Source organism: Eublepharis macularius, chromosome 2 (genome assembly GCF_028583425.1).
Source record: "Eublepharis macularius isolate TG4126 chromosome 2, MPM_Emac_v1.0, whole genome shotgun sequence".
Lineage (NCBI taxonomy): Eukaryota > Metazoa > Chordata > Lepidosauria > Squamata > Eublepharidae > Eublepharis > Eublepharis macularius.
The window spans coordinates 225,424,370-225,442,318 of NC_072791.1; the positions used below are offsets into that span (position 1 = coordinate 225,424,370).

General features: G+C 44.4%; 1 protein-coding gene across 1 annotated transcript in view; it reads right to left on the minus strand.

Moving 5' to 3' along the window:
* The window catches only part of COL3A1 (collagen type III alpha 1 chain), a 103,981-nt gene that overhangs the window by 38,291 nt on the left and 47,741 nt on the right, over positions 1 to 17,949 (minus strand). Inside the window, exons 6-14 of the mRNA XM_054970369.1 lie at positions 12,034 to 12,096; positions 9,580 to 9,633; positions 7,177 to 7,230; positions 6,493 to 6,546; positions 5,002 to 5,055; positions 3,987 to 4,040; positions 3,165 to 3,209; positions 1,885 to 1,938; positions 1,137 to 1,181 (exon numbers count right to left, since the gene is read on the minus strand). Of these exons, the coding sequence (XP_054826344.1) occupies positions 1,137 to 1,181; positions 1,885 to 1,938; positions 3,165 to 3,209; positions 3,987 to 4,040; positions 5,002 to 5,055; positions 6,493 to 6,546; positions 7,177 to 7,230; positions 9,580 to 9,633; positions 12,034 to 12,096 (477 nt within the window). The remainder of the gene's footprint in view (positions 1 to 1,136; positions 1,182 to 1,884; positions 1,939 to 3,164; positions 3,210 to 3,986; positions 4,041 to 5,001; positions 5,056 to 6,492; positions 6,547 to 7,176; positions 7,231 to 9,579; positions 9,634 to 12,033; positions 12,097 to 17,949) is intronic.

Here is a 17,949-nt window from a genome sequence, read left to right on the forward strand (position 1 = left end):
CCACCAGATGACCCATAAAAAACAAAAGGACTACTCTAGTATCGCTGGCCTTTGATTACCATAAATACAGGTTCTGGGAAGATTGGGAGCAAGAGAAAATTTGGTTTGCTTTAACCATTAATAAAAATGCTGGACATTACGCTATTGAACATGGACATAATTCAGCGAACGAACAGACCAAGACTCATTGCGAGTAATGCAATGAGATCATCACCCCAGTTCACAAGTTACCATGAACCTCCACGCAGATTGCACAAAAAAGCCTTTTGAATCCAAAGGCGCCATTGCTCCTGCACTAGAACATCAGAAGAGCCTTGCTGGATCAGACCAGTGGTCCATCCATCCCAGCATCCCGCCTCACACGGCAGCTAACAGCTGCCGCCAGGGCATACGGGCCCTGAGATCACCTCCTAGCACTGATAACCTCAAAGTTCAGAGGCTGACTTTAGCTGCAGCACTTGGCAGCGCAATGGCACGTCTCTTGCAGGGGCAGAAGGCAGGCACGTTTCTTTCCGATTCCCTTTCCCCAGTGCAAGCCCCCATTTTGCCCTCCCACACTGCTTCTGAGGTCACCTGACTCCCAGCAGCAGAACTGGGGGAGGGGGCTCAGTGGGCTCTATCAAGGCTGAGAAATTAGCCCTCCGTTCACTTTCTTCTGCTGGTTGTGATTTGCATTCAGCCCATGCCGAATCTACTAAATCTACTTCTTCCTACATCTAGGAAGAAGTTACACCACAGTTTCATTCATTTACATCTGTATATTACTGCTCTGGGAAATTCTGATCAGGTTTCTAGATGGTCTCTATGTCCCAGTATACTGGAGGGCTGCACTCTTGTGTTGGAGATGAAACTCCATCTTTTCAGACCCTTCTGGGTATGTTCCTGTTTCATTCAAACCCATAAGTATAAAGTAATTGAAAATGTATTTATTTATCTATTTATTTATTTGCAGTCTGCTTTTCTCACTGAGACTCAAGGCATAGTGCGAGACAATGACAACGAGGTAGCGTACCGTGGCAGTGACTAATTGCTGGTTCGTGAATGGACAGGATATAGCAACAGTCTAAATCCACTGGTTTCTGGATATATATGCAATCGGTGGAAGGAAAGGAATGACGCAACATCATGCTACTTACAATTGGGCCGGCAGCTCCTGGAGAACCATCATTACCACGACCACCCTTGTAAAAGAAAATGAACAATATTACTATTTTTAAAAGAATATCAGCTGTGATCCAAAGCCTCATTTGCTGGGACGTGAATCTTTTCAACTTGCACCAAGTTTTCTCCCTCCTTAAAGTCAATGGGGAAGGCCAGCTGGCCGTGTGCATGTATCAGAATGCTGTCCCCATATCTAGTGCTTACAATGAATGGTTGCATTGAACCAGTTAAATGTCTCAAAGCAGTGACTGAACAAGCACAATCCACTATGTAAGATAATGTTCTTAGAAATGTTTGATTAAAAACTCTTATCAAGTAAACAACAAATAACGTGGGACGCAGTTGAGAAAGAATGCGGAAACTGAACTTTATCCTAAATGCCAGGACTGTGACAGGGAAAATAATGTAAAGGACCTGGCGATGGAACAATCTTATAATGGGAGGGGGTCCACCCATTATTCTTCACAGGGATCGTATAAAATAAACTGATTACAGAGGACGGCAAGGTCAGGGGTTTGCGGGGGCCCCAAGTGTAGTAAACTGTCCACTCCTTTCCCAATGACAATGTGATCGGCACAGAGCATCCAAGAAGATCAGAGGGAAAGAGGTATTTGCAAACCCTGGCTCTTCCAGGAGTCTAGGGCAGTACTGAAGGGGTTCCCAGAACACTAGAGATGTCACGGAAAACAATAACTAGTATGATGGTTTGGTCTAGTAACTCACAGCTGGTCCAGGGCCTCCTGGCCTTCCTCTTTCACCTGTTTGACCTCTTGGACCCTATTGGATAATAATAAATATTAAATACATAGCATTATAATTATTAACATTAAAGTATTAAAAATGAACGGTTGGTATAATAAATTTTAGGAATCAAAATCAAACACCGCTTATTTTAGAAGCTCCCACAGCACTGCAGAGGAATCCTGAGGTTCTTTGGGGCCATCGGTACTGAAAACTAGCAAGGTTGTGTGTTGGTGCACACACAAGCATATACAAGCACAGAAACACCCCCAACAAAAAACATACAGCAACATAAGGACAGAGTTTTGGAGGAAATGCTATATTGCACTTTCACATCATTTTTGTGGACAGCGATTTTGGGATTTGGAATATATTCTCCCTTATATCTAGATCTATTGCTATGGCGAGAGTTTGGAAGATTTAGGCAAGAAGCAAATTCTGATACAGATATAGGGATGGAACATCTTATAGGGAAACGAGATGGGTCAAGAAGGATCGGGGGAGTCTTAGCCGAGGGGCCTCTGTGGCAGCAGACCCAGGCCCCAGGCTGGGAGGGACCTCTACCACCCACAGCCCTACTCTCTCCAAAGGAAGCAGAGAGGAGGGGCAGGCTTCCACTGCTGCTTGTACCTGCCCCTCTGTGCACACCTGGGGTGGCCTTGGCAGGAGATGGGCCCAAGCGGGGTGTGGCAGGGATTGTGGGACCCTCTTCTGGACTTTTGCCCCCAAATCACTACAACCACCACCTGAGAAGACTGCTGCTGGGACTACTGCCTGGGAAAAATAACTCCATTTTACATTATAAGAGATCAACCCAGGACACATGCCATTGTGTGGGAAATCTGGTCAGCCACCTGTGAGTCCGTCGCCTCTCTTTCCATACTACTACAAGCATCCATAATTCTTGTTAACTGCATGCCCTCCAAGCTGAGAGGAAATGCAAGATTTTTCTCTCTCTTACAAGTATAAGAGGAAGTATAAGTTCCTCGGTAAGTATAAGGGCAAGAGTCGAATCCTGGAGCACCTTAAAATCAGCAAGATTTGACTCTCAAAAGCATATACACCAGAAATCGCCTGGATCTTTAAGGTGATACTGGACTCAGGTCTTGCTCTTCTACTGTCGACCAACATGGCTGCCCATCAGTATGTATCACGGACCTGTTTTGATGTCCTTAAGTACAAGAATGGCTCACGGATCTGAATGCTCTCTAATTTTATACTGTATAAACTTGCTGTTAAATTGCAGTGAAAATAATAATTACCATTGGTCCAGGAGACCCGTTTTCTCCAGGAAGTCCATTCTCACCCTATTGATAAAGGGAACACATGATGAATATACAGTATGCCCTCTTGCGCAATTACCTCAGGCAAGCTAAAAGCCACCTTCCTGAATCCTGTGAGATAGCGGATGTTTTTGCCTGATCTTGCAAGAAAAGCACATGGAAGCAGGCTTTGGGGATCTGACAGCGTATGTGCACAAAATGCTCCATGGGGTAAACTCCATACAACATTTGGGCCAACTCAAGCAGAGCCAGGCTGATTCCAGACGGCCCTCCTTGTCCCGAAACATCGTATGGAAAACACGAAATATCGCCTTTTCCGCGCGACGACGCGCAACGTTTCGGGATGGGGAGGGCCGTCTGGAATCGGCCCCAGTGTTGTGTGGTGGTTAGAGCATCAGATTAGGACTCGGAGTCCCAGGTTAAATCCCTACGTTGCCATGGAAGTTTTCAAGGGGACCTCGGGCCATCCATATACTCTTGGCCTTTCTCAAAAGGTTTTTTTTATTACAAGTTCAACTTAGTATGGCGTACATCTAAAACAACGGGAAAAATGAATCTTATAGAAGCAGCAAAAGTGCTTAGCTACACTTGAGAGTTGGATCCACAGGAAAATTTCCACCAAAGGAATGGGGCGGGGAGAAATTTTTGCAGATCCCCCCCTCATACAGACCTCTGATTCCCTCCTTGTGCTGTTTATGGAAGTTCCCTATCCACCATGGGGCAGAATTTGAATGGGCATTTTAAGAATCCCTTTGACCAGGGGAGATTTTTCGTGGGATCCACACTATAGATAAATTTTACCTTCAGACCGGGAGCACCAGCATCTCCTTTGGCACCGTCTCTTCCATCAAATCCCTTTAAGGATAAAAGAAGTAAAAAGGGGAAAAAAGACATTTAAAAGTATGGAACAACTGAATTGCTGTATATCAACATTTCTGAAAGTTCAAAGAGTTGTTAATTTTTCTCCTTCAGCTGTATCTGTAGCTGACATCTTGTTCTTCATTCCAAAGAAAGGTAACTTTTTTTAAATCTAGGAAATAGGCTTGCAAACATTAATCTGATGAAAAAAATCTGTATACTGAACTGAAATAGCATGCAAATAAATACAAATAGAAAATGAAATAGATCTTGGCCGTGTTCACGCTGCTTACCGGACACGGAACATCGTGCCAAGTTCCCGGAACGACAGCGTTGTGATTTCGCACGAGAACTGTTCTCGTGCAAAATCGCAGCAGGAAGATGCTGTTGTTTCGGGAGCTTGGGGTGATGTTCCGTGGTTGGTAAGCAGTGTGAAAACGCCCCTTCTGTTTTAGAAAATCTCCCAGTATCTCCCAAACTCTCTGATCTGAAACTGACTTATGTGCAACCAATGTGTCTCACCAATACTTCACTGTGATTAATTTTAATTGGAGCACGGCCTAAAATCCTTTGGGTTTCAGGAGTTAGAGACATGACTTCAGTCAGAAAGCATCTGAGATTTAAAAAAAAAATGGCTAAAGTAAGATTCTGTTTCATATTAGTAATTGGAAACAGGGAGAAAGCACCATTTCTCCGGGACTGATACACAAGTGTAACACAGTCCTCCTCCACACCATGGATAATCCTCTCTCATTTGTACTGTCTCATGAGTCATGAAAGAAAAATTACTATATTTTTAAATGACATAAATATATCATAGGATAAAGAGCATGGACCCCAATAAAGTACCTCTTCCACATGCTTGAGCCCTGCTCGTAGATCCACTGCCTGTGGATACATCCACTAAGCCCTTGAATTAAAACTGACCTTTTAAAAATTCAGTTTGTATTCTACTCACTCTATGGCCTTTCATTCCGGGGACTCCGGGCATACCAGAGGGACCTTTGTGGCCCTAAACAAAACAAGATGAAGAAAGAGAAAAATGGAATTAAGAATATCTCTGTTAAACTTGGAATCTGACATACATATGCACTAATTTGTGTTGTATCTTCCATTCTGTACTAAGGAAGGGAAGTTTTACATTTCAGAGTGACATTCTAAAAAATCTACTGAGGAAAACTAAAAAATCTACTGAAATCTACTTTTTAAAAAATCTACTGAAATCCACTAACCCCCCCCCCCATGCCTAGGCCTTATGCTAAAGTGTGTGAACAGAAGCTAGAAACAAGGAACGTGAGGGAAAACTTGCACATGAATACAGTGTCTTGGGCGCTATTAATGAAATACCAAATTAACAAATGGCACTTAATCAAAGTCATTAGACTTTGGTAAACTTATTGAATAATTCAAAGGATTGTGGAACAACCATTCAAACATTCCTTCTCTGTCTTCTAAGCAGATGAGGACTGCTTATCACAGAGTAGTATGACAGAAAATATCAATTCTGGCAGTGACAGTAAGCTCTGTGAGTAGCCTGGATGGACCCGTTTGGCACTCTTCAGAGGAAAAGGAAGAGCTATTTATGTGGAATAAATAACTCCATAACTAAAGCAATAATTGGTCAGGAAGGAGGAGAGAGCCCTTGCATACTGCAATAAGTCTCCAACTTCTTGTGGAAGAAACTGTCCGATGTCGTATGAACTGGTGCCATCCTGAATCTTACCATTTTCAAATGAGAGTAGCTATTGCAAGACTTTTAGAACACATTCTGATTCAACTGTGTTTCTGGCTTCATTCATTACATACTCAAAAATCAAGATTTTTTTTTTGCAGGTAACTTAAAGCCGAAGGGGCTTGGTCAGAGGCAACAGCAGGAAGAAAACTGGGGACATCAGAGCCAGGTAGGGTCACCAGCTCCAGGTAGGGAAATACCTGGAGATTTGGGAGGTGGAGCTTGGGGAGGGTGAGGTTTGGGGAGGGGCTGGAGCTCAGCAGGTTATAATCCCAAAGAATCCACTGTCCATAGCAGCTATTTTCTGCAGGGGAACTGATTGATGTCACCCGGAGGTCAGTTGTAATTCTGGGAGATTTCCAGCCCCCACCTGGAGGATGGCAACCCTAGAGCCAGCCAAATAAGACTTGGACTAACTAGACCTGCCCCTCCTTTTTTTGAAGATTACAAAGCCAGGGCTTGGCTACAGACCCTGTCTTTGGCTTTCCACCTGTGGTATGTAGTCTGTGGCCCTCTGTGAGCCACACCCACAGATCCCAGCATCAGCTCAGGACGTTTTTGTGGCTCATCACCCAAAGTTTGGGGTTCAGACTTCGGGTGGATGTATCTTTTCATTTAAATTTGTACATATGTATATTTTATTTTGTAAGCGGCTTTGAGTCCCAGTGTGGGGGGGAAAGCAGGATAAAACATTTAGATAAAGAGATATTTCCTCACAGGAGCTCCAGGCAATCCACGTTCACCAGGTCTGCCAGGTCTGCCAGATTCTCCCTAGAAGCAGGTAGAAGAAAAAGAAAAGCATCTTAAAATGGTTTTGCTCATTAGCCCCGAAAAGGGGCTAAACGGGGTCAGATCCATTACAGATGAACCGCTGTGGCTCACCGGTCTTGTGTGAACGAAAGTTCTTCGTGGTGAAAAATATTATCTTTTTCTCAGGGCAAGTGATCCATTCTCACAGAACAATTTAAGATGGATATTTGATGCATGTACTGGGGAGGAGAGAAGGCTTTGTACCAGAAGGGGTCTTTTTGACTCCAATTAGATGCCCCAAACTGCACGATCTGAGTTCGATCCTGGCGGAAGCCAGGTTCATATAGCCGGCTCAAGGTTGACTCAGCCTTCCATCCTTCCGAGGTCGGTAAAATGAGTACCCAGCTTCCTGGGGGTAAAGTGTAGATGACTGGGGAAGGCAATGGCAAACCACCCCTTAACAGAAGTCTGCCAAGAAAACATCGCCATGCGATGTCCCCCCATGGGTCAGTAATGACTCAGTGCCTGCACAGGGGACTACCTTTACCTTTTTTATGAGCATTAAAAAAAGATCAACAAGCACTAAAATGTTACAAGTAAACTAGCAAATTTCATGCAGTCAGATTTGCCTACTGCTAAATAGAAACTTACATCTTTTCCAGCAGGGCCAGGTGGTCCGATTAATCCTGGAGGACCAGGAGAGCCCTGGGGAAAAAAATCAAAGAAGAAGATCCTTCCATCACTGTTCAATACAAAGGCTTTGGAACAAAATCTTAGAATAGTTGAACGAAGCGTTTCTGAAAGATCCATCCAGTGATACCGAAATTATACTGCTAGTCACACCGGTGCTTTTCGACAACGCCCTCAAACATCACCTCCCTGCTATTTTTAAAAATGTAACATGTTCTACTGTAATGCGCCTTCTTCTTGGCTTTAACAAATCTCATAACATCTGAACACCCCAGGTAGATGCAATGTTCTAGATAAAGGGGAAAAAATATTATTTATTAACTATTGACATTTATAGTACGCCTTTCTCACTGAGACTCAAGGCGGATTACACAGTGTGAGGTTTCCCTAAATGTTCTCAAGCATGACCTATAATTTAGCCACCATTTCCCCCCTCATGGTAATGGGTTAGGGTTAGGCCAGCTAGGCTTCATGGATCTCTAAACCCTGGTGAAGTGTACCCTTTCACCAATTCCTATGGCCCTGGGTAGGACCAAGCCTTCCTTCCTGCCCCACCCTCCTCTGGCTGGTCTCTTGAGATGGCTGGAAAACTGTCAGGTCGATCTTTGAGAGCTAGAGGGCCAAGCTACAGGTGACGCCTGACAGGTTGGACACTTGTCAGCTTCCCTCAAGTTTTGATGGGAAATGTAGGCATCCTGGTCTTGCAGCTTGGCTCTCCGACAGCTGTCTAATGGACTTTTCAACTGTCACTTGTCCAACATTCTGCCAAGCTGCCTACATTTCCCATCAAAACTTGAGGGAAGCTGACAAGTGTCCAACCTGTGTCATTCATCACTTGTAGTTTGGTCCTGTCACTGGTGGAGGGGGCCTTTGGTAAGATCCAAGCCCAGGAAGGGGGAAATGGGGACACTTGACTAGGGGCACAGGGAACCCAGAGAGCTGGGAATTGGGCCTTTGTGAGTCAATTACCAGGACAGGAAATCTAGTTGTAAAAGATCAGGTAAATTTCTCTTTCTCAACAGAGTGCCCAGATCTTGTGGAAGTTAACTGGAGTCAAACAGAAGCAGAGCTAGAGCACACAGGAAAGCCTAGGGACGCCATCTATATGCTGGCTACCCCCAGGATTGTTTGGGTGTGGGCTCTGGGGAGGGGGAGCACTGTTGATGCCATGGCTCTCTCTAGGAACCAACCCCCCTTCTCTATAGTAAAGACAATAGATATTAGAGGCAATTTCTAGAGTGTCACTGATGCTGCCTGTGTTGATACTTCCAGGTGCTCACCTGGCAGTGACATCACAGAATCTGCCATTTTCTCTTCCACTGCTCCGTTGAATGAGCATGAGGGATGGAGCACGAAGGCAGAAGGTTGCCCGCTTTGGGCAGGAAATCAGTAATATCAAACAAGCCACGTTCTGCAGCCGTCCCAGGCATTCCTCCATCACAGAGGACCTGGGCCTGAGAGCTGGCCTATCACCCTGGAAACCTACTCTGATTCTGCTGCTAGGAATGGCCTCAAAGGTCTGTTTCTAGAGGGTGCTAAAATTCTCTACCTTCCATATACAAGAAATAATATTTCTATCCATTCAAAGTTTCTGGGCAGAAGGAGGATGTAATTCTTGTCATTCTCGTCGTCACCCATTATGGCTGCCAGGCCTTCGGCTATGGTGGGAAACCTCTAGCCAGCAGTCAGCCTTGCCTGCCACCACACCAAGCGACGACAGGAGGGGGAGAAAAGGTTGGTGTCTTGTGCACCATTACCTTACTTCCAGGGAAAACTGGTTTTACCATAGAGTTTCCAGTGATTTCTAAAACTATCCTATGTCGCTTCCAGGTAAAACCTGGAAGTGAAGTAGTGGCAGACAGGAGGTTGCAGCCCCCCATGTCCTCATTCCCTATCCTCCCACAGGTTGCCCAGCAACCCTATCACCCATGCACTTGGGCCTATGGAGCATGCCTAGGATAAACTTACATTTCCCATCATGCTCCAGAAATCCTATATGGCAGCAGCCAATTTCTACACCGAAGTACAAAAGTTCATAACATTTTTATTTCTTATACCATTTCCTCTGCTTCCAAGTGTTTTCCTTTCCCCAACTTCGTTTCTCTTCCTTCCCAAACAGAAAATTTCCTTTCCTCATAGAACTGTTTTCCTCTCTGCACAAAAATTATTGTGAGCAGTTGCTCTTCAAACTTCACCTCAGTCTGCACCCCTGTGACTCACTGAAAGCACAACTGGATTCCAACTACATCCCAGTGAACTCAGGCTACCCGTTAATTCTAGAAGGATTTAGCTTGCAATTTCTGACGAGGTGAAAACTTGCCGAAAGATAAACCCCATTAGATAGGGACGGACGCTGGAACTTACTGGACTGCCAGCTTGCCCAGGTTCCCCTGGAGGCCCTTGATATCCATGAGATCCCTAGAAGGCAACATAAATAACAAGTTTTAGAAAACCTATATTGTTTTATTAAATCATTAAATAATCATGGATCAGAACAAATTCTCTGATGGTGAATAATCAGTTTTAGATGAGAGAATCAAAAGGCATGAATGCAGCCTGTGCTGTTATGGGAAGTCCTCCTTGGAAAAGAATGTTCCTGTGCCATAATATGTAACATTTCAGAAGTTTATAAACAAGATATGAATGATATGGTGAGAGTTAACTGGAAGTTATTGCCAACGTTTTTGTGGATCCTTCATTCAGGGGCTTTCAGGGAATTTAAATTTCTGATCCAGGGCTTTTTTTCAGGGGGAACGGAGTTCCGGAACCTCTTGAAAATGGTCACATGGCCGGTGGCCCCGCCCCCTGATCTCCAGGCAGAGGGGAGTTTAGATTGCTTTATGCACCGCCGAGCGGCGTGGAGGGCAATCTAAACTCCCCTCTGTCTGGAGATCAGGGGGCGGGGCCACTGGCCATGTGACCATTTTCTCTGAGGGCAACCCACTGAGTTCCCCCAACTCTTTTCCCAGAAAAAAAGACCTGTTTCTGATCACCACTCACCTCACCTGTGTTGAACAGTCTGGATTTGCAATGCATTTATTGATATACTTACTTATTTATACCCCCGAAGAGCCCCATGGCACAGAGTGGTAAGCTACAATACTGCAGCCCAAGCTCTGCTCATGACCTGTGTTCGATCCTGGGGGAAGCCAGGTTCAAGTAGCCGGCACAAGGTTGACTCAGCCTTCCATCCTTCCGAGGTCGGTAAAATGAGTACCCTGTTTCCTGGGGGTAAAGTGTAGATGACTGGGGAAGGCAATGGCAAACCACCCCGTAACAGAAGTTTGCCAAGAAAACATCATGATGCGGCGTCCCCCCGTGGGTCAGTAATGACTCGGTGCTTGCACCTTTACCTTTGTTTACCTTTTACACCACTTTTGTCCTCAATGGAAACTCATACTAGAGTACAACACTCTCTCTTCCACTTTATCCTCACTACAACCTGGGGGCCCAAGGTCACCCAGCAAGCTTCCATGGAAGAGTGGGGATTTGAACCTGGGTCTCCCAGATCCTAGCCTGACACTCTAACCACTACGCTATGCTTGCTTTACTTCACATACTTAAGTTTATCACGTGTGTTGGACTGCAGCCTGTTGTTTTCTTCCCACAAAAAAAAATTGGAAGAATTAAGTGAGGCGCCATGCCAATTACGTCCCATGTGATCAGTGACTGGATCTGAAGTAGTGAGGGAAGACAGCCCTTCTATTTGTGTCTACTTCCTTTCTTCTATATTAGGTATGCCCTGAGTATATATATGGATATTTTATAAGGTTTGCAGGCAAAAATATTAGCACCTCAGTCCTGCCATCAGTCTAGAGGCAGGTGGCCTTGCCTATACAGATTAGCTGTTCTACATACTGTAGAACAGTATGAACATTAGCTGTACTCATACTGTAGCATAGTGGTGAAGTGGTTAGGATGCGAATCAGCACCCTGCTGGTTCAAATCCCACTCCTGCCACGAGCTCAGTTGGTGACCTCGGGTAAATCTCTCCTCTCTCTGCAGCTGTATTGTGGGGATAACAACATTGGCTTTGTTTACCTCCATGAGTGGGGCACTAATCTGTCGAGATGAACAATATATAAGTGCAGTTATCATTAGTTATTATACCAGCTCCTACTGTAAGTGCAATAGGGAACATATAAGATGTTCCTCTTCACTCATGTTGTGAACATTCAAGCCAATGACCCCCATGGGTAGGGAACTGGGTTTATCAGAACATCAGTATGCCTGCCAAAGTGCAACTTAAGCACCCAGACAAAGAGGAGCCAATATCTCTTCCTTTCTTCTCTCCATTGGAGTATGAATTCATATTACAATCACATGTCTCTGCTACTCTGCATGGTGCCTTGTTCCCAGAGAACACCAATGGATCAGAGAAAAACTTTATAAGTATACTGATTTGGGATGACAATCACACTGTAAACAATTACAGAATTAGAGACAAATTTCACGTTACATGAGAGATGCAGATAATAGCATTCTAACATTTAAAAAATGAAAAGCAGTCACCAGAGGCTGCAGTTGGGAATGGCGGAATGAAATGAGCAGCTTAAATCTTTCCTCTCCAGCAATTTTTTTCTTTTTAAAATAGCCAACAAAGATATTTTCCCACTGGTGAAAGAAAAGACACTACTTGCGATTTTCTCACTTCCAACCTCAGTCCCTCATCTGCTTTTTATTCTTAAAAAAGTCAGCGGACAGGTACATTCATTTCCTCGGCGACATCTAGTTTGGCTACCATGTCAAGGTTTCATTCATGCCCTGTGATCTCAGCAAGTATCGCCAAAACATGTTATAAAAATTATGTATACGTACAGGTGATCCGGGTTGACCCACGGGACCAGGAGGGCCAGGAGGGCCAGGGGCTCCGGCTCCAGTCTGCAAGGACATTTTCAAGATATTAGAGTGACAACAGAACTAAATTGATTTACAACACCCTACTACGGCATAGTGCAGGTGAGTCAACATCCATCTCTCAAATTCTTATCCAGCTATAATCTTGTATTTGTCAGCTATAATCTTGTATTTGTCAGGTTGTCAACAGCCTTAGAATGCAGAAACTCTGTTTAGTATTGTAGTGTCAGATTTCTAATTGCTGATGTGAAGAAAACAAAACTGGTATCTATCAGTTAACAGACCAATAATCTGTTCTTTGAATGAAGGGGACATGCTCTGTGACTTTCAACCTAGATGCAGGGCTTTTTTTCAGCTGGAACGTGGGGGAACGGAGTTCCGGCACCTCTTGAAAATGGTCACATGGCCGGTGGCCCCGCCCCCTGATCTCCAGACAGAGGGGAGTTTAGATTGCCCTCCGCGCTGCTGGGCTGCGCGGAGGGCAATCTAAACTCCCCTCTGTCTGGAGATCAGGGGACGGGGCCACTGGCCATGTGACCATTTTCTCCGAGGGCAACCCACTGAGTTCCACCACCTCTTTTCCCAGAAAAAAAGCCCTGCCTAGATGAAATACATTTCACAAGGCAGGAAACCACCAACCAAAGCACACACAGCACTACAACAAACATATTGCAAGCATTTCAGCACAGATTAAATATTCCCAAGCACAAGAAATATACATATGAGGGGCAAAGCAGCTTAAGTTCTGTCTTCCATGACGTGGATGATGTAGGTAATGATTTGCAACAGTTAGCATAGCGTCCAGCTGTTCCACATTAAAGCTTCTTTTCCTAAATGATATAAATTCATCTAGTGCAGCTATTATTTGTCAGATTGGTCCATTAGAAAAAACAGAGCAATACGTTTTAAAACTAGCGACAGTCTGTTCCACAAATCACGAAGCCAGGGCCGTTTCCAGACGGCTTACCTGGCTCCGGAACGTTGCGCCATCTTGCGGGGAAAACACAAAATATCGCGTTTTCTCGTGCGAGTTTTGCGCAACGTCATGCGACGTCGCGCAAAACTCGCGCGAGAAAACGCGATATTTCGCGTTTTCCCCGCAAGATGGCGCAACGTTCCGGAGCCAGGTAAGCCATCTGGAAACGGCCCAGGTTGCTTTATTCCCATTGCCTTCACAGCTCCTGAAACAGCTTGCAGGTGAGCTGGAAAGGGTAGCTGAGATAACGTAGGATTGTCAGCTGGGAGGCTTTTGAAATCCTCTTACTCTGATTTCTTCTTGGATTTGAAGTTCCAAATGGCCAATGTAGGTTTGTAAGGGGGAACTCTCTACTGTTTGGCTTTTAGATTTGATTTCTGAATTTTCTACAGAGCACTGGCTGAGCAGTTTGTCACAGAGTCTGCCATTAATTTTATACTTTGGGGGGTTTTTTTGTCGTGGTTATATGTGCACGCGCACATTCAGAAAACAAAGCAACAGAGCGAGTCTAGACAGGAAAGTATACATAGTTGCATCACACGGTTGTGTCAAATGAAGAAGCACATATACCATATCTGTAAAACACATCAGAGAAACAATCCTGATGAAATCATATACATCATCCTATTCAGTTTGCTTTTAGGAAAGGCAGTGTTTTCTCAATGCAAATGTCGCATTAGTAACGTGGGGCTAAACTAGCAAATCATGTTGGGAGTCTGTTACCCAAATCGTAACAGATAAAACTCCTAGAATAATTTGTAACACACTTATAACAAATTATGGTAGGAGTTTTGTCATTACTCAACAAAAGAAGGGTAACCAAAAAGGTTGAGACCAAAAAACAAAACTGTGTATTGCTCCAAACATAGTACAAATCTATAAGTTTAACTGAATAATACATAATAGAGAAATTCAGTCAAAAACATTAACAGTGTGGTTCAACATATTAGTACCATACCATTGTATATTAAAGTGAACAGTTTCCAAATATACAGGTATTATTGCACAATTTTCACCATATTTATAAAATCAAATGCGCTTCCACCAGAGGCCTTTCCCAGTGGTATAAACTCATGTAATGCACCCCATAAATGTAACTCTTAAATACAAAAAGCCTGACCATGCACAAAGTGAACATGAAGATGTTATATACAATCAATCCTCTAACCCGACATAGGTTCATTTTCTGCTGTGGCTACGCAACTCATGTTTGGTCTGAATGTTCTTGACCAGGGCCGATTCCAGACGGCCCTCCCCATGCCGAAACGCCACGCGACGTCGCGCAAAACTTGCGCGAGAAAACGCCATATTTCACGTTTTCTGCACGATGACGCGCGACGTTTCGGCATGGGGAGGGCCGTCTGGAATCGGCCCAGGCCTAAGGAGATTCATGGGCAAATGAAAATATTACCATCTCTACGGGTTGCCTACATGGGTCTCAGCGTTTTCTTGCGGATTGGAATGTATTCATTAAACTTTTATACCGGTTTCTGATTGATTTGTACTATGTCTGGAGCAATACTCAATTTTGTTTTTCGATCTCAACCTTTCTGTTATCCTTCTTTTGTTGGGTTGGGTTTTTCCTTCCTTCCTTCCTTCCTTCCTTCCTTCCTTCCTTCCTTCCTTTTTTTTTCTGTAAGGTCGCCAAATTGAGAAGTTCCTGGAGATTTGAGGTGGAGTCTGAAGAAGCACCTGCATAATGCCAGAGTCCACTCTCCAAACCAAACATTTTCTCTAGGGGAACTGATCATTGTAATTCGGAGATCAGTTGTAAATAATTCCAGGAGATTTCCAGATCCCATATGGTAGTGGGTGAGTCTATTGTGATGAGATCTCCCAATATGTAGATTAACTGAAAAATCAGCTGCAGAGGGGCGGAAGAATAAAACCGGGTTGTAGTATTGAGGATAACTCTTTTCTTGATCACCCCCCCCACACCATTTTCAATTAGAGCCAAGCTACAAGTGACGCCTTACACAGGTTGGACACTTGTCAGCTTCCCTCAAGTTTTGATGGGAAATGTAGGCGTCCTGGTTTTACAGCTTGGCTCTCCATTACAGCTGCAAGACCAGGATGCCTACATTTCCCATCAAAACTTGAGGGAAGCTGACAAGTGTCCAACCTGTGTCAGGCATCACTTGTAGCTTGGCTCTCAGAGAAACGATGCAAGGGTAAACATTTTTTAAAAATCCTTTCCCAGTGTCATCACCCTGAAACATGCTTGGATCTCACCGCTCCATAGGTTTTTGAAATGATAAATTACATTTTGGGAGATTTGATCCTGCTACAGGTAATTTGGCTCACATAAAGGAAATGAGGGAGGGAAACCCTATGCATGTTCCAATTCTGCAAATAATTTTTGAAAATTCTTCTAGTTCAGTTGCAATTGAGGACTGATTGATTAGCATGCATATGGATGTTCATATGTATACTTCTCTGCTGATATAGTTTATTTTTTTTTTGTGCCATCGAGTCACAGCCAACATATGTTGCTCCTGTGTGGTCTTCAAGGCAAGAGACATTCAGAGGTGGTTTGCCACTGCCTGCCTCTGTACAGGAACCCTGGCAAAAATGCCCCACCCACTTTCTCTGACATATCCCATGATGATAACGTGCATACACAAAAGAGAAGATGTTAATCTGCCCTTTAGGGTAACTGAGCAGGTTCTGTATGGAGGTGATGTGCACAACATAATGCACCACGGAGTTTCTGAAAGTCCATGCTGAAGAGCTGGCCCGGGTGTTTGCTGTACTTCTAATCCAGGCTTTGGAAAAAATGGAAGTTCTTTTTTGAATAAGCACAGGGGCAGCCCACTCATGGAAAGCTGGCAGCTTTCCCCCAGGAATCCAGATGTCTCTGTCTCCATTTGCAAAACAGCTGCAGGCGGTTTTGTTTCAGGTTTTAGGCTCTTTTTCTGGGATCGCACTGTGCCGATAAAGGAATGCCTGACCACCAAGATGGAGGAAAAGTTGCTGTCTGAGATCAAGTTAATTTCATTTGGGGAGCACTTCAAATTATTGGGGTTAACCATTATCCTTATTTTGCAGAAAGCAAAGTACAAAAGGTTCATAACCAAACGAAAGGCAAAGATTTAGAGTACATTTCAGAATTCTAAATTCATCTATGCAGGGAGAGCCATCTGTGTTGTGATTTCATGGGAGCCCAGACACAGCCTCTTAGTTGTGAGCTCTCCATGCACAGCGATACACCTTCAGACGCCACCTGAGAGCCAAGCTACAAGTGACGCCTTACACAGGTTGGACACTGGTCAGCTTCCCTCAAGTTTTGGTGGGAAATGTAGACGTGCTGGTTTTACAGCTTGGCTCTCCATTACAGCTGCAAGACCAGGATGCCTACATTTCCCATCAAAACTTGAGGGAAGCTGACAAGTGTCCAACCTGTGTCAGGCATCACTTGTAGCTTGGCTCTCAGAGAAACGATGCAAGGGTAAACATTTTTTAAAAATCCTTTCCCAGTGTCATCACCCTGAAACATGCTTGGATCTCACCGCTCCATAGGTTTTTGAAATGATAAATTACATTTTGGGAGATTTGATCCTGCTACAGGTAATTTGGCTCACATAAAGGAAATGAGGGAGGGAAACCCTATGCATGTTCCAATTCTGCAAATAATTTTTGAAAATTCTTCTAGTTCAGTTGCAATTGAGGACTGATTGATTAGCATGCATATGGATGTTCATATGTATACTTCTCTGCTGATATAGTTGGTTTTTTTTGTGCCATCGAGTCACAGCCAACATATGTTGCTCCTGTGTGGTCTTCAAGGCAAGAGACATTCAGAGGTGGTTTGCCACTGCCTGCCTCTGTACAGGAACCCTGGCAAAAATGCCCCACCCACTTTCTCTGACATATCCCATGATGATAACGTGCATACACAAAAGAGAAGATGTTAATCTGCCCTTTAGGGTAACTGAGCAGGTTCTGTATGGAGGTGATGTGCACAACATAATGCACCACGGAGTTTCTGAAAGTCCATGCTGAAGAGCTGGCCCGGGTGTTTGCTGTACTTCTAATCCAGGCTTTGGAAAAAATGGAAGTTCTTTTTTGAATAAGCACAGGGGCAGCCCACTCATGGAAAGCTGGCAGCTTTCCCCCAGGAATCCAGATGTCTCTGTCTCCATTTGCAAAACAGCTGCAGGCTGTTTTGTTTCAGGCTTTAGGCTCTTTTTCTGGGATCGCACTGTGCCGATAAAGGAATGCCTGACCACCAAGATGGAGGAAAAGTTGCTGTCTGAGATCAAGTTAATTTCATTTGGGGAGCATTTCAAATTATTGGGGTTAACCATTATCCTTATTTTGCAGAAAGCACAGTACAAAAGGTTCATAACCAAATGAAAGGCAAAGATTTAGAGTACATTTCAGAATTCTAAATTCATCTATGCAGGGAGAGCCATCTGTGTTGTGATTTCATGGGAGCCCAGACACAGCCTCTTAGTTGTGAGCTCTCCATGCACAGCGATACACCTTCAGACGCCACCTGAGAGCCAAGCTACAAGTGACGCCTGACACAGGTTGGATACTTGTCAGCTTCCCTCAAGTTTGGATGGGAAATGTAGGCGTCCTGGTCTTACAGCTTGGCTCTCCATTACAGCTGCAAGACCAGGACGCCTACATTTCCCATCCAAACTTGAGGGAAGCTGACAAGTGTCCAACCTGTGTCAGGCGTCACTTGTAGCTTGGCTCTCATTCATCCCGGCAGCCGAAGCAGTCAGTGCATGCCAATGACATACTGGCTTCCTTCAACGAAATGGATTTTGAAGGAGATGGGCCCCAGGTTAGCTAAGCAGAACTGGCCTTGGTTAGTTCTTGGATGGGAGACCAGCAATGAGGACCAGGGTTCCAGAGGCAGCCAATGACAAACCAGCCCAGAAAATCTACAA